The sequence below is a fragment of the Pseudophryne corroboree genome, chromosome 4 (genome assembly GCF_028390025.1).
Source record: "Pseudophryne corroboree isolate aPseCor3 chromosome 4, aPseCor3.hap2, whole genome shotgun sequence".
In the NCBI taxonomy this organism is placed as follows: Eukaryota; Metazoa; Chordata; class Amphibia; order Anura; family Myobatrachidae; genus Pseudophryne; species Pseudophryne corroboree.
The window spans coordinates 337,956,323-337,971,728 of record NC_086447.1 but is presented as its reverse complement, the minus strand read 5'-3'; the positions used below and the strand labels follow the sequence as shown (position 1 = coordinate 337,971,728).

The 15,406-nt window shown below is 40.3% G+C and overlaps 1 protein-coding gene and 1 pseudogene across 1 annotated transcript in view; one reads left to right on the top strand and one right to left on the bottom strand.

The window, feature by feature from the left end:
• LOC134911399 (probable cation-transporting ATPase 13A4) overlaps positions 1–9,518 on the top strand; it is a 61,790-nt gene extending 52,272 nt beyond the window's left edge. The window contains exons 6-8 of the mRNA XM_063919632.1: positions 2,451–2,512; positions 6,842–6,992; positions 9,298–9,518. Of these exons, the coding sequence (XP_063775702.1) occupies positions 2,451–2,512; positions 6,842–6,992; positions 9,298–9,411 (327 nt within the window). The 3' untranslated portion in view covers positions 9,412–9,518. The remainder of the gene's footprint in view (positions 1–2,450; positions 2,513–6,841; positions 6,993–9,297) is intronic.
• A 4,062-nt stretch (positions 9,519–13,580) lies between these two features.
• Positions 13,581–13,699, bottom strand: LOC134912997 (5S ribosomal RNA; annotated as a pseudogene).
• Between the last annotated feature and the right edge of the window lie 1,707 nt (positions 13,700–15,406).

The following is a 15,406-nucleotide window of genomic DNA, read 5'->3' as shown; positions in this document are numbered from 1 at the left end:
AGTTCCTCCACTCTGCCAAAGACTTGCTTACACATTTTCCCATTCCTACAAAATCAGCCTTCCTAAAATCTAACACCTTTGTTTTTGTATGGGATGAGTCAGTCTCTGTATTTATGCTGAACCATGCTGCTTGATGATCACTGGATCCCAGGTTTTTACCCACTTTTATGTCCAAAATTCTGTATCCATTTGTATTATTCTGTCTCCATTTGTAAGTATTAAGTCTAATATTGCATCTTTCAGAGTGGGCTCCCTCACCAATTGTTGGAGGGATGCTGCCTGAAGGGAACTTAAAATGTCCCTACTTCTAGTGGAACTAGCAACAGACACTTCCCAGTTTACCAGGAAGATTTCAGTCTCCCATGATTATTACCTCTCCTTTCAATGCCATTTTAGTTATGTCCTGCAAATGGTTCTTGTCCAGTTCTGACCTGGTGGCCTGTATATCATGTCAATACAAAGAATTGACATCTTCCCTGTTTCTATGGTCACCCAAAGAGCCTCAGTTTTTTTAATACTATGTAATAAGGTAGTATTTATGTTTTTTTACATACATTGCTCCCCCTCCTCCAAATTTTCCTAAATAAAGTTTATCCCAGTATAGCTATGTCCCAGTCATGATTTTCATTGCACCATGACTATGTAATTGCCACAATATCTAGATCATCCCTTGTTGTAATTGCAATTAGTTCTGGGATTTTATTTCCTAAGCTCCTAGCATTTGCACACATAGCTTTTAGAGTTTTGTTTGTGCTGTTCCTAGCTACAGTATTTTCTTCTCTCTGCCTATGTTTATTTGGTTTTGATTTGAATTATCTTATTTTGCTGTTGATATGCTTCCTATTCCCTTTGCCTGCAGAAACAATACCTCTGGGCTTGGGGAGCAGATTTCTTTATTCCTATTTGGTTCGCTGCCCCCCTCTGTTAGTTTAAATAGTTCTTAATGAAGCATCCAAACTGTTCAGTTAGTATGGGTGCAGACCATCACTTTTGTATAAGCTCCTATCTTGCCAGGTGGTGTGACTATGGCCTATAATTCCAAATCTCTCCTCATTGCACTATGTCCCTAACCAAACATTGATGTTTCTGATGCAATGGGTTCTGTCTTCCCCTCTGTGTACTGGCAATGCTTCCGTAAAAGTTACAGTGGTTGCCACCTGCTTCAGAGCAGTCCCTAACTTCCTACATTTAGGCTGACCATATTATTCCTTTAACCTGGGACACTCATGAATTACACAGATTCTGTGGCTGGCTGACTACAAGCCTGCATTTCACATGGCTTTAAGCATCCACACAACCTGTGTAATTCATGAGTGTCCCAGGTTAAATGGATAATATGGCCAGTCAACCTAAATTGGGGCAGATGTATTAACCTGGAGAAGGCATAAGTACGTGATAAACCAGTGATAACTGCAAGGTGATAAATGCACCAGCCTATCAGCTCCAATGTGTAAATCAACAGTTAGGAGCTGATTGGCTCTTTCGTTTATCACCTTGCACTTATCACTTGTTTATCACTTCCTTATGCCTTCTCCAGGCTTAATACATCTGCCCCTAAATTAATCTTTTATGGCTATGAGTTCAGAATTAGCCAGGTCATTTGTCCCTAGGTGGACAATGACATCCACCTCCCCATCTATTCTTGCTGCCTTCACAATTCTTAGTATATGCTCTTTATCCCTTGGAGCTGTGGTTCCAGTTAAGCACCTTACTTGTTTCTCTACTTCATTTGCATTTCCCAGATGTATTCCTCTAATAATGGAATCTCCCAAGAGAAGTGCAGTCCTTTTTGGAGATGCAATTTTCCTGTTCCTTTACCTGTTCCTATAGTTAGTAGAAGTCCCCATATCCTCCTGTTCTGTAGTGCCTCTATTAGTTGTATCTTCAAGCCCTGCAAGAGCAGCAGATGAGTTTTGCAGTGTCACAGCTTGTGGCAGGTATCTGTGTCCCTCTGGAAATCTCTGCCCACAGTAGTCCAGGCAGAATGTCGTCTGGTGGATCTCTGAAGCAGTGGAGGCCTCAAGGACACAGACATCCTACAAATCTCAGCATGCAGTTTAGCTATCTCCTCCTTCAGCAGTGAAAATACCTTACAGATTGGACAGCAGCTGAGTCTCCATAATGCCTCTTTCAAAACAAATGCAGTACATCCATTGCACTGCTCTAGCCCAAACATTGTATCAGATGTTAATGGATTGGCCAAAGATTTGTGTTTCTGTTTCATTATTATAAAACTCACCTTTTTCTGTATTCTAACTCGCCTGCTGCTGTTTCAAACTCACAATTCACTTAAAAAGCCAAGCTATCACTTTAGAATGTAAGCTTCTCACAATGAGCAACTATACGAATAGTAATAGTGGGCATATGGTAAAAGTCTACACTACACTATAATACATACAATGTAGTATCAACTTTTGTGAAATAAAATGTATCTTTTTATATTTACCTAGACAGGCACTTTGACAGAAGACATCTTAGATGTATATGGCATTCTTCCTTGTGATAACAGTCGGTAAGTTTCAAGTAATTAATAAATAGGAAAATATGTAACAATCCTTATTCTTTCTGTTATTGTTATTATTAACTGTCATTTTTCTGGTAAGGTGACATGGTATCCAGTCTCTAGGTCGACCACACTTGGGTCAACACTGTCTAGGTCAACCACTATTGGTCGACAGTAAGTAGATAGACATGGTTTCTAGGTCAACAGAGACTTTAGGTCGACATGTTCTAGGTTGACATGACAAAAGGTTGACATGAGTTTTTCAAAATTTATTCATATTTTTTAACTTTTTCATACTTTACGATCCACGTGGACTACAAATGGGAACCTTGTCCAAGGCATGGTGAGCAAAACGAGCCATGCAAGGGGACACGGTGCACTAATTGGGGATCCCGGGGACTGTACGGAGAAAACAACACCAAAAAAAGTTCAAAAACTCATGTGGACCTTCTGTCATTCCCTGTTGAACTATAAACCATGTCGAACTACTTACTGTTTACCAAGAGTGGTCGACCTAGACATTGTGTGGTCGACCTTGCATACCACACTCGTTGACACAAGGGTTTTGCAGAACAGTACATAGGATAGAACATACAGTGACATTACAAAACATGTGAGATCATAAAGGACATTTAATAGACAAGTTTATAAAGTTAAATATATACATAATTACAATATGCATAATTGCATATTAAACAATTATATATAGACCACAAAAGGAACTCACAAAGAGATTACATTCTAGAGGAGCTATAGTTGGAGACATAGGACTTAATCCAATTAGGAGTCAGTCTGCTAATGCGAGTTTGTTTCATGAAAAGCAGACAAATGCGCATACCCAAGAAATGTGCACATTTTCTACAAAATATGACCTGGGAGAAGTGCATGACAAACTGGGAAGACCTTCCTGGACTCCAAAAAATATGACAACTTTGTTACAAGAATCATACAGCAGGCTGTTACTGGGCACAAGGAAAATATTGGTTGCTCTTAAAATGTATCATATGTCATATTTGTAAAAAATAAATTTCTAAGAAATAAAGTTATAACATTGAATTATTTTTTGTTGAAATATATAATTACATTTAGGATGCATACACATAAGGAAAAGTTGATTTTGGTGTAATTTGAGGCCATTTTTTTAACCCTTAATAATGACATGAAATTATTGGCCCAATTAAGCTAATTAGAACCTTATAATGCCTTATTAGTCATTAGGGGAGGCGGCCAAGGTGCAGTAGTATATATAGGGTTCTGAGCGCCCCTGTCAAAGTAAGGGACTGGCTCCCCCATATTTTCATTGTGCACCAAAAAAGGGGCATGATAGCATGCGGAAGAGGCATGGCCACACCATAGTACACCCAATTTAAATATCCTTATACCCTACACTACATCACTGGCCCCTCTATACACTATACTTATTGGCATTACTATAATGGATGCAATGTGTGCAGTGCACACGTTGCACCCATGTCGGAGCTCCAGCCGCAGGAAAAAAATGGCCACCGCATATGTGCAATAGAAATTTAATGGATCCTCCACTAAGTAGCGCATACAGGGAGGGATTCTGAGTACGCAGAACGCCCCTTCTCTGACAGACAAGAGACAGCAGACACAATATTACAAAGGTCTGCCCACTCACAGCAAATTGCCACAATTCCCGGTTCAGTGGGGAGGGGGCGGAGCCAATATGACTAGATTCCGTTAGAATTATGTCATTTTAGCCCCGCCCACTCCTGATGTACCCATTAATCGCGTCATTTTGCCGTGAGGGGGCAGTCCTTAATGTTGTGCCCGCTATCTTCCCTCAGTATCTACAATACACTGCTACAAGGTAAGACTCCAGAATGTGCATGTGTGAGTGTGTGTGTACAGTATGTGTGTGTGTGTGTGTGTGTGTGTGTGTGTGTGTGTGTGTGTGTGTGTATGTGTGTGTGTGTGTGTGTGTGTGTGTATATATATATATATATATATATATATACACAAATTGAGCCATGCTAATCATGGCTCCATCTGTGCCTGGGCATGCCTACCACCGTGTCCGTGACGCGCACGTGCCCCATTCACTTAAAGGGGAGCATCTCTTTGCACTCCCAGCGTGACTAGGCAGATGCATCGCCTAGTCACACCGGGAATGCTGCTATGCGTTGGAGCCGCCTCAGATGAGCGTGGCTCCATCTGTGTGTGTATATATATATATATATATATATATATATACACACGTATACATACATAAATAAAGGCACTCTGGAGACTTACATGTGCAAAAGATCTGTATTAGACCTGGCAAACAGTCTAATGTTTTCAGGGACACATCCCATTTCTCAGGACCACACAGATAACCATACAGAATAAGAAAAAACCCCTCCTAAATACCCCCAAACAAGATACTTACCTGCCACCATGCAGACAATCAGGAAACTCCCTCTCCGCTGGTCAAGTAGCCGCACTTCTGGTTTCATGGACCCAGGTTACCATGGGAACTGCCGCAGTTGCGTTTCACAGGGCTCGGCTTCCGCGTTCCACAGGAGTGTCAGTTGCACACAGGTGAGAGGGGTTCATATTATTGACTGCAGAGCAGCAGTAACAGAGGACACCACTACTTTTCTCAACAAATTGTTGGAATTTAAAGAGGTTCCCTCTAATGCACTTGCGTGTTATTTAGATGTGTCCAGCTTGTACACATCTATACCTTACAGTGGAGGTATGATAGCCATGAAGGACTTTTTAAATAACTGCTTGCATTGTTCTTTATTCAATCCTGACTTGTCCCTTGCGTTATTAGAGTTGACGTTATGTAAGACTTATTTCCCATCTGACAGACAATTCTATTTACGGCTGCAAGAGTTACATTACTATACCCCCAATCGTCATCACTCCCCATATAATTCAAGAATGGACCCCTGAGATACATTACACCTCCCAAATAACATGAATAAATACACAGCCTACCCAAGGTACATAACTGATGCTCTGAGTCTTGCAGTAGGCCCTATGTTAACTCACACACTGGCTGCAGGCTGGGGGAGAAGGACGAGACAGGCAGAACAGGAGAGAGAGAGAGAGAGAGAGAGAGAGAGAGAGGGGTCTGGAAGAGGGTTCCTCACACATTGCTGCAGGGTAGGAGAAGGACCAGGCATGCTGACTGCAGAGCAGGAGAGAGGGAAGGTGTGGAACTCTGGAAGGGGATGGGCATGAGGGGTCCTTACACATCGCTGCATGGGAGGACTAGCCGAGTGGAGTATGAGAGAGGAAGGGAGTGGGGACTTGGAGGAGCAAGGAGGTGGGACCTCGCACAATAGTGCCTGGGAAAAGTATATGCTGGGCAGAGGCTGTCAGATTTTAAGGGGGAGGGGCAGTGGCAAAGAGTGTACACCTCACGGTTTACACATGAACACCTGGCAGTGCAGTACAGCCACAGCAGCAGCTCACATTTCTTGAGCAGCACCTGGCTAATGGAAGAAGTGGGGAGAAGATAAATTTGTGAGCAGATAACATAGAGAGGCAGGCACTTCGACTACAGGGAGAAATAGTTATATCCTGTTGACAGGCTCTTATGCAGGCTGGCATCCATCCCACCCCCACCCTCCTTGGCCAGCGCCCCTGGCCAAGGGGTTCTGAAATAAGTCCCTACATTTTAACTTCAATTACAAATTTTCTCTTCCTTTTCACACCCTCAGGGACACAAATTTCCTCTAAAAAAGCAAATGTGAATTTAGAATTGTATTACAGTTCGTCGTGGGAGCAGCTTGCAGAACCCAATTTACACCTACTTGGGTCAACCCCATAGAGGAGAGCAGAGATGGAAAGGGCAAATACTGTAGATTTAAAAGTAAAAGAAATAAATCATAAACTTTATTTTGTTTATAATGTGTAGTTTGTCATTTTAGTTATATGTAAATAGTTACAATATATTTCTTTGTGTTGTTTTTCAAACATGGACAAGGCTGGAAAGGTCTTTCTATATTCTAATAGTAAATGGATGCTCTTTACTTATTTGAAGGTCAATTAAAATGTTCTTCATGGGGGTTTCTGTTTGATTCCTAGTCAGTTATATTACATTTCAATTTTATACAAAATCAGATATGCCGCGGGATGTAATGCCGCCCGAGCCCTGCGGCTGTGCGGGCTGCCGGCCGAACCCAGACGTTTTTTAAGAGGGGCAATCACTTACAAGGCATGGTTTTGTCTAATAAGTGATTGCCCCTTTCAAAAAATATCTGAGTTCGGCCGGTATCCCGCACAGCTGCCGGACTCGGGCGGCATTACATCTCGCCGGTGATCTTTAGGGATTTTATACTTACACCGCCAGACAATATTCATCACACATTTTTTCAGTTTTCAGGATGTGAATTTGTTCAATTCTTTTCATACTCTGACCTGGTCCCACATACTTAAAGCAATGACTACCTGTCATTCACTTATCATGCTGGATGGAAAATTACAGGGAGATCCACTGGACTTGAAGATGTTTGAAGTAACTGGTTGGGTAAGTGATTATTATTTTTTTTATAACTCAGACACTGCTCAGGGTACTAGAAAAATGACATGGATCATTCAATGGATGATGTCATCTTCAGGTGCCGGCAGAACAGAGAGACTACAAACAGGTGCAGTGTAAACTGGGTCGACCCGGGAATAACCTGAGTTGAAGGTGTGGAGTGAACATGGTCTGACCCGGGTTCAGACCATGTTCAAAATCCTGGGCTGATCCTGGGAGTTTAGGGGAAAAGGGCTATATGTTCACATGCTTCTATACAAGTTTGTCAAACTCTGCTCCCACAGGTTAAGGCCCTGCACTAAGAATAAACTCAGTTACCTTTTATTAGTATATGTTTTACAATTGGATAAAGTTTTAGCAAGACATAGCTTTCAATGAGGGCAATACGGATGGTGTAATGGTTAGCATTACTGCCTCACAGCACTGAGGTTATGGGTTCGATTTCCACAATGGCCCTAACTGTGTGGAGTTTGTATATTCTCTCCTTGCTTGAGTGGGTTTCCTCCAGGTACTCTGGTTTCCTCCTGCAATCCAAAAATATACTGGAAGGTTAACTGGCTCCTGGAAAAAAAAAACCCTAGTGTGTAAGTGTGTGCATGTATATGTGCTTAGGTCAATTTGCTGTCAAATTCTTTATTTCTAATGCATGTTTGTGAAATCCCTAAATTTGAGAATCCTCCGGACATTCAAGGAGGGAAGGCAAACATACAATTAGCAAAAATATGTTCACAGATCGTGTATTTATCGAATGATGAGTCATTTATTTAAATAGCAGCATATCTAACAGTACATACTTTAAAATAAAACTGCAAGAAAATGTTGGACAAATTTGATTTGGAAAAGCTTGAACACATACATTCACTGTGACTACAAGAAAAAGAAAATGTAGACTCTTTTGTGGGTTTACTCCTCAAAAAGGAAATTCAATTCAATTTGACAATATTCAAAACATAAAACTTTTAATAGATATCTTATACAGATATACTGTGTGTATAAATATGATGAACCAAAAATAAAATACTACGTTTGGCCACCTACAGTATCATAGCTGATGGTAAAAGTACTGCATTAAATGGAACTACAAGTAAAGTGAATGTTCAATTGATTCTACCCAAATTGGGTTGATAATTCAGAAAGGGCCCCATAGAGTATTATAATAACTGCTTTCAAAAACACTCTAGGATTTATATTTGAAGTTAGCTATTCTCCAAAATACAGTTTATTATGATAACAATGAACGTTGGTAGGTGACAGGTCGGTATTGCCAAGATTATTCCAAGATGTGCCAATGCTAGGTAGGGTTGGATTGGCCCACAGGGTTACAAGGTAAACTCTCGGTGGGCCTCACTGCCTGCAGGCCTACCTACACCTCTAGGGATCAGGTTCCAGACTGTGCACATAAATTATACATTAGACATATTACCTTATACTGCACAGGACTATGGTATAGTTTCTACAGTGCATTGCAGTTATTAGTCTGGTACATTATCATGTATACACTGGCAGTATTTACTATATATATTTATCAAAGGGCCCAGAGCATGCACTCTCTAATGGTTATTCTTAAGACGGGCCACTACCACTGCATTCCCCCGGTAGGCCCTGCATGCCCCAGTCCAACACTGATGCTAAGTCTCAGTGTGAAGGAAGAAAAGTGGTGAATCTGCTGTCAGTTTTAGGGTCAGAGTATCTTAGTTTCTCAAAACCTATAAAATTTGGTATTCCCAGGAGATCTCCCATCTTAGTACAAGCTAAGCCCACCACTGCTTAGCTTCCAAGATTGAACGATATCGGGTGTACGCAGTTTGGTATGATAGTAGGTTAAAGTAATTGTTTTGCCCCCTCTGGGATCACTGATGATAGTTCACCCAGCAAAAGGGTTTGACTAGTAGATTATTGATGGTATAGTAAGGTGGGGAAAAAAGATGAGTGGAGATTAAAAATTCTAAAGTGAAATCAGGGAAATGGAGTGCAGTGCTGGAGTCAGTGAAATGGTTTCCAGATTAGAATGTAGTTTAAAGTTGATTTGCATTAGACAGGTCACACCCTTCGTCTGACCAATGAGCACCCTGATTTGCTCAAAAGTGCTTGCTACCTTTTGGGATAGTGAACACATTTGTGCAAGATCCCACCACTGTAAAGTGCGGCAGGTATCGTGCAGACTTGCCTGGGCAAGATCATCGCCGACAATTCAATTCACCCCTATGAATGGCATATCAATGGCTAAATGTTACACTCTGTTGAAGAGCTATAAAGATGTAAATTTGTCTTTTGCTGTGATCACTTGTAACAGGAACTTGAAGATTATGAGGCTACAGTTAATGAAGATGGTCATATGCTTAGCTGCACAATGGTAAAACCTGGACCAAGAGCTAAAAGGGCAAGTCAAATGTGTGTTTTTATGTAATGTACAATATATATTGGCTTAATTTTTTTCCACACACTGCATGCATTTTTCGGCAGATTTTGATTTTACATTTTCAACATACTCTTTTTATTGTGCTTTTGTTACTAAATGCCTGGCAAGCACATGTGATTTAAAATGAATAAATAAGTAAACTTACATGAAACTCTGTAAAAGAAGGAGGGAGAAGAACAAGCGCCTTATGGTGTAGTAAGTTCTTTCAGGTGCGTTACAACACACAGAAAATAATGGTTGCATACCAGATAATAACTTTGTTAAAGGCCTATCACCATCCACTTGGGCTGTTTTTCACCATCAGATCTATATAGGTATCAAGCACAACACATGGGTCTTTATCCAAATATTCAGATCACGTATGCCAGGATCTTTGTGGTTTAGGTCATCTAACCATTTCAAAGTATTTATTTAGTATAAAGTAAAAAGTATAAATAAATTTTAAAAAAATTAAAATACAATTCATTTTGGAAATAAGCTTTCTCTCAACGCGTTTCGCCTTCCAGGCTTCCTCAGGAGATAACAGAGCATTGTAATGGGGAGATATTTATGTCCATCTACCTAATTACACAATTACTTTCAGTTTACAACACTTCCGGAAGTGAGCGACAGATCTAAATGATGAACAGTAAATAATAATAATAACTAGGCATCTTATACATAAATACATTGGTGATTCAGTGGGTCTTAATGATGGAAAACTTTACATTATAACTTGCACAAATGGTGAGAGATGCCACCCTGAGCCTTCCCATCCACCCTTATGTTGTATATATTAAACAGGGCATGCGCAGTTTACCAAACCAATCACTTCAGCAAAAGGGTCTGCCACTTGTGGCTGAAATGTTTGGTTTGTTTGGGCTGCCATAAAACAAGCTGCCAATGGTCTCTACATTCACAAACTGGCTCTACATAGGCAAGATATCGTCACCATCATCTGATTCCTCACCTCCATCATTGTGTTCATCCTCTTCTTCACAAACTACAGTATTAATTCATCCTCACTGGCATCCACCATTACAGACGCTTCTGTATTTTCTGGACATAATTGCTGGTAAATGTCTTCCTTGTGGAATTTGTAATTAATTTTGATGAACATCTTTTCCACATTTGGGGGAAGTGTCCTACGCCAATTGCGTAGGTTTTTGCTGACTGATCTGCATTACCACCAGTGGGTCTCTTAGGAAAATTTAATTTTTTCCTGGCTGCCGAAGTTGCTGGAGAAACTGAAGGAGTAGATGTTGCCATGTTATGTTCTACTTGAGCTGACAATTTTCTCACCAATGGCTCTATGCATCTCTTTAGCTTTGTGTCTGTTGGAAAAAAAGACAAAGCGTACAATTTAAACGTAGGATCAAGTATGGTTGCAAAATATAGATGGGAAAGCGAATGAAGGGCTTAGCAGAATTGCTTCATTTCTGTTCCTCCTTCAGTTTTTCCTGCTGCTTTTCTATGAGTGTAATAAGAGGAATTACCTGATTCAAGCTGGCACTGTCTGTACTAACTTCACATGTGGTAACTTCAAAGGGTTTGAGAACCTTGCACACTGACAGTGTTTTTCACTGTGCTTGAGTAAGTTACATCCTCCCTCCTTTCCCTATGTCATAGGTTGTTGTGTAGCCTTGGATGGCCTTTTGCTGCTCCTCCATCCGCTGGAGTATGTAAAGGGTAGAATACCACCTACTTACTACCTCTTGCTTCAGCAGTATTTGCAGGTACTGCAATCTTCGCCATGCACTTGCGAGAATGCCAAAAATGTCCCAAAATTTTTGGGGGCCACATAGAGCATTTCCTGCATGCTCCTGTCATTTTGAAACAAAATTTACACCACCAAATTAATTGTGTGGACAAAACAGGGGACTTATTGGAATTAACCCAGCTGTACTGCTCTCACATTATTTGTGGCATTGTCCAAAATCACAAATCCTGATTAGTATCCAAGCAGGGACTCTTGATGAAACTATTGATACACAGAGTAGCCTGCATCTGAATGAGCTGGCATGTGTAAGATGCTGCTGCAGCTGTTGGTGCTGCTGAAGGCAATACAACTACCCAGTGGGCTGTCACAGTTATGTAATCTTTCATTTGCCCTGTTCCACTTGTTCACATATCTGTAGACACTAATTAGGTTTTTTTGAAAGTCCTTGTACATACTAGGAATTGCTTTTCTAGTGAAATGGAATCTAGATGGGATTTGGTAGTGGGGACACAGGACCTGAATTAGCTGTCTAAAACCCACTGCATTATTGGCAGATACCACATCTAATGCCAGCATACTGTAGCTGTTGTGGAATCAGTAATCCGCTGTGCAACTGGGTCACTGCTGTCATACTTGTTCCACCTTGTTCAACAAAAGATTGGTTAATAGTCAATTGTTTTGTTAAATGACTACAAATAGTGTTCCTTGTCGCCTCAGGGAGGAAGATCACTCACTGCAGCAGCAGATGGCATAGCACTCAAGGATCTTTCTCAGTATGCCCGAATAAGTGAGGAGTCAGTCCTTGATGGTTAAGGTCCCTACCTCCACTTACTATGGCTTTACAAAGGGTACAGATGGCTTGACACTAGAAAAATAATACTATAGCACACTGCGGTATAGCACAAATATATATATATATATATTTATTTATTTATTTTTCCCCCAATAATATATTTGGCTTTAAGATTTTGTACACTGTGGTCACACCCCTAGTTTGGCAGAGCACCCCTGGATGAACACAGCAGTCTTTTGTCTGGAACAGACCCCTTTATGTACAACAAAGCACGTCTGGGGATGGACCACCTATAATGTCACACAATACTTGTATGATACACTGCAGTCTAACCAAAAATGTCACTGAAAAATAATAGTAAACAACACTGGGGTATAGAACAAAATGAAATAAATATATATATATTTATATATATATATATATATGGAGAGTTGGAGAGATAGGGTTCGGCGCTCAGTGTTGCTAAAAAATGGTAAAAGGCACAGGAATATATAAATGTTTATAAAATTTATTTTCTAAAAAAAATTGTTAATATGAGAGTAAAAAAGGATACATAAAAACATAAAAGTATGGATCAAGTAAAAAAAATTTTCAAGTAAAAATTTTTTTGGAACACATAAAATTTTTACAAGGATAAGAGGATCAACTTAGCTTTAAGAAACAGCAGGGGATTGGTGCAGGAAACCCAACGCGTTTCGTCTCAAACAGACTTCTTCAAAGGGTAGGGACATACTGAGCTTCCCTGTCTATTTATAGCCAGAGTACCTGGTGAAGGGGTTGTGACATCACTGGGGGTCACATGATGCAATTATATATTGCAGGCTTTTAGAATGCTTTTTAGTGCAAATAGATTATATAGGCTAGCAAGTCAGAGCAGAATCAATAGGTTTTAGGATCAAAACACGAGTTTTTTCGAGGCTAAAGTCCATAAAAACAAATTTCTGTATATAAGTGGCATTTCCGCCACACTTCCGGTGACGGATGCCGGACCTTCGTCACTTCCGCCCCACTTCCGGTCCATGATTGCGCATGCGCCCGCGGCGTCTCCCGGCTTTCAGTATATTCACTGTACTGGTGTTCACGGCTCTCCTCGGCAGGCGTAAAAATGTACAGGAGGGTTATGTCTCCACGGACCTATGCGGCGGCGGCCATCTTTGCTGGGATTCCGTCCATAGGATTCCTACAGTGCGGCAGCCATCTTTTAGAAGCTCTTTTTTGATCCAGATAATTCTCAGTTATACCCGTGTCCATGGCAACCGAAATAGAAAGAGAATATATGGTAATATCTTTGCAACAGATATTATCTAAACATTCAAAACGATTTTATTATATGTGGATATGCGATCATCAGCAAAAATATGAGAATAAATTGTAACATGTCCCGTTTTTAAATAAATAAATAAATAAAGTGCTAGTGCAATGCTAATTATGAGGTAGCAGGACCTCAAGGTTGAAGGAGATGAAATATAATATACATAGGAGTGTAAGATGAGCAGAAGTGTTTTTTCTGAAATTATATATTTTACTACTACGTTCATTATAGGTGATTTAGGATTAATGGGTGGAAAGTGCAGAAGTTTCGTGACCTTGTGACGTTAATTTAAAAAGAGGGGGGTGAGATTGCAAACATTATAAGTTGGTATTATACTGGCGCCATTTGTTTAAACATTACAGTACCCAATCTTCCCAGGTAGTTCCCTTCCCTGGTACTGATCAGGCCCAAACACTGCTTAGCTTCCAAGATCGGACGAGATTGGGCGTCCCAGTGTGGTTTGACTGTACGCGAAAAAAATTGGACATCACAATACCGCGTAATTTTATTTGCTTTATTGTGGGCAGTAGATAACTAGGAAGTGTGAAGTGAGGGAGGTATAGGGGGGCTAAAAATTGTGTAATATTTATACGATACTGCACCTCATAAGAAAGGGGCAATTTCGTAACCCTCATTGAGGCCGACTGGGTGTAGAGTCTGCAACTGGAAAATCCAATACATTTCCCGTCTTGAAAGTTTGTTTCCTAGGTCTCCTCCTCTCTTGCCCAAGCAAACGTGTTCAATTGCCTTAAAAGTAAGGTCCTCTGGATTGGAATTGTGTTCACATGCAAAATGTCGAGAAACTGCGTGGCTAACAACCTTGTTCTTGATATTCCTTATGTGCTCTTGAATCCGTATTTTGAGAGGTCTCTTCGTTTTTCCTACATACTTCATTTTGCAAGGACACTCCAAGAGGTAAATCACGGATGATGTATTGCAGTTCATAAAGTTCTTTATAGTGTACTCCTTCTTTTCCTCTATGTCGCTAAAAGTTTTCTGTTCCGATGTAAAAACTTACATATATTGCACTTCCCACATTTATAAGACCCCATACATTTCAACATAGGGGTGTTCCGGGTGGATATTTCCTTCAGCATACTAGGTGCAATCAGGTCTTTAAGGTTTTTAGATTTTTTAAAAATCAGTTCTGGTTTGGGCGGTAAGATTTCTTTGAGCACTGGGTCCATTAGCAGAATTCCCCAATGAGATCTGAGGGAGTTTCTAATCACTTTTTCATGTTGACTGTACGTGGTAATGAAGGCAACTCTTTCTTTTGTTTTTTCCTTGGTTTTGTATGTTAGAAGCTTTTCCCTATCCAAAGATCTAGTTTTTTCCAATGCCTCAACCAACAGGGACTTCGGGTATTCTTTCTCTTCAAACCTCTTCCTGTATATCTCTAGTTGGTCTTCACAATCCTTGTTATTTGTGCAGTTCCATTTGATTCTTGAAAACTGGGAGGCCGGGATGTTATTCTTCCACCTTTCCAGGTGACTGCTTTGGTAATGCAGGTAACTGTTCATATCCACGTTTTTGATGAATTCTTGGTGGTCACTTTTCCATTTTCTCCAGTTAAGATTAGGTCCAAGTACTCAATGGATCTATCATTTGTTGTTGAAGTGAAGGCAAGGTTCCAGTCATTATCTCCCAAAGTCCTTATAAATTCATTAAAAGCTTCAGGTGTGCCATCCCAGATGATTAAAATGTCGTCAATGTAACATTTATAGAAGACCACATTTTCCTTAAAAGCACTTTTGGTGTAGACCTGTGTTCTCTCCCAACATCCCATAAAAAGATTTGCAAAACTCGGGGCAAAAATCGTCCCCATCGCTGTACCGCAGCATTGTAGATAAAACTGGTTTAAGAATTTAAAATAGTTATGGCTCAGGATAAAATGCATAATATCACATATAAAATTCCTGTGAGTGTTGGTCAAAGATGGATCGCTATCTAAAAATTCCCTGCATGCAGCTATACCTTTCGAATGTTCGATGCATGTATACAGGGATTGAACGTCCACTGTTGCCCAGATGTAATTATCCTTCCATTCAACTGTTTTCAATAGGTTGAGTACTGATGTCGTATCTTTCAAGAAGGATGGGAGATCTTTCACGTAGTTCTTCAGGAAGATATCGACATATTCCGATAAATTTGCAGTTAATGAGCCTATACCTGCCACTAT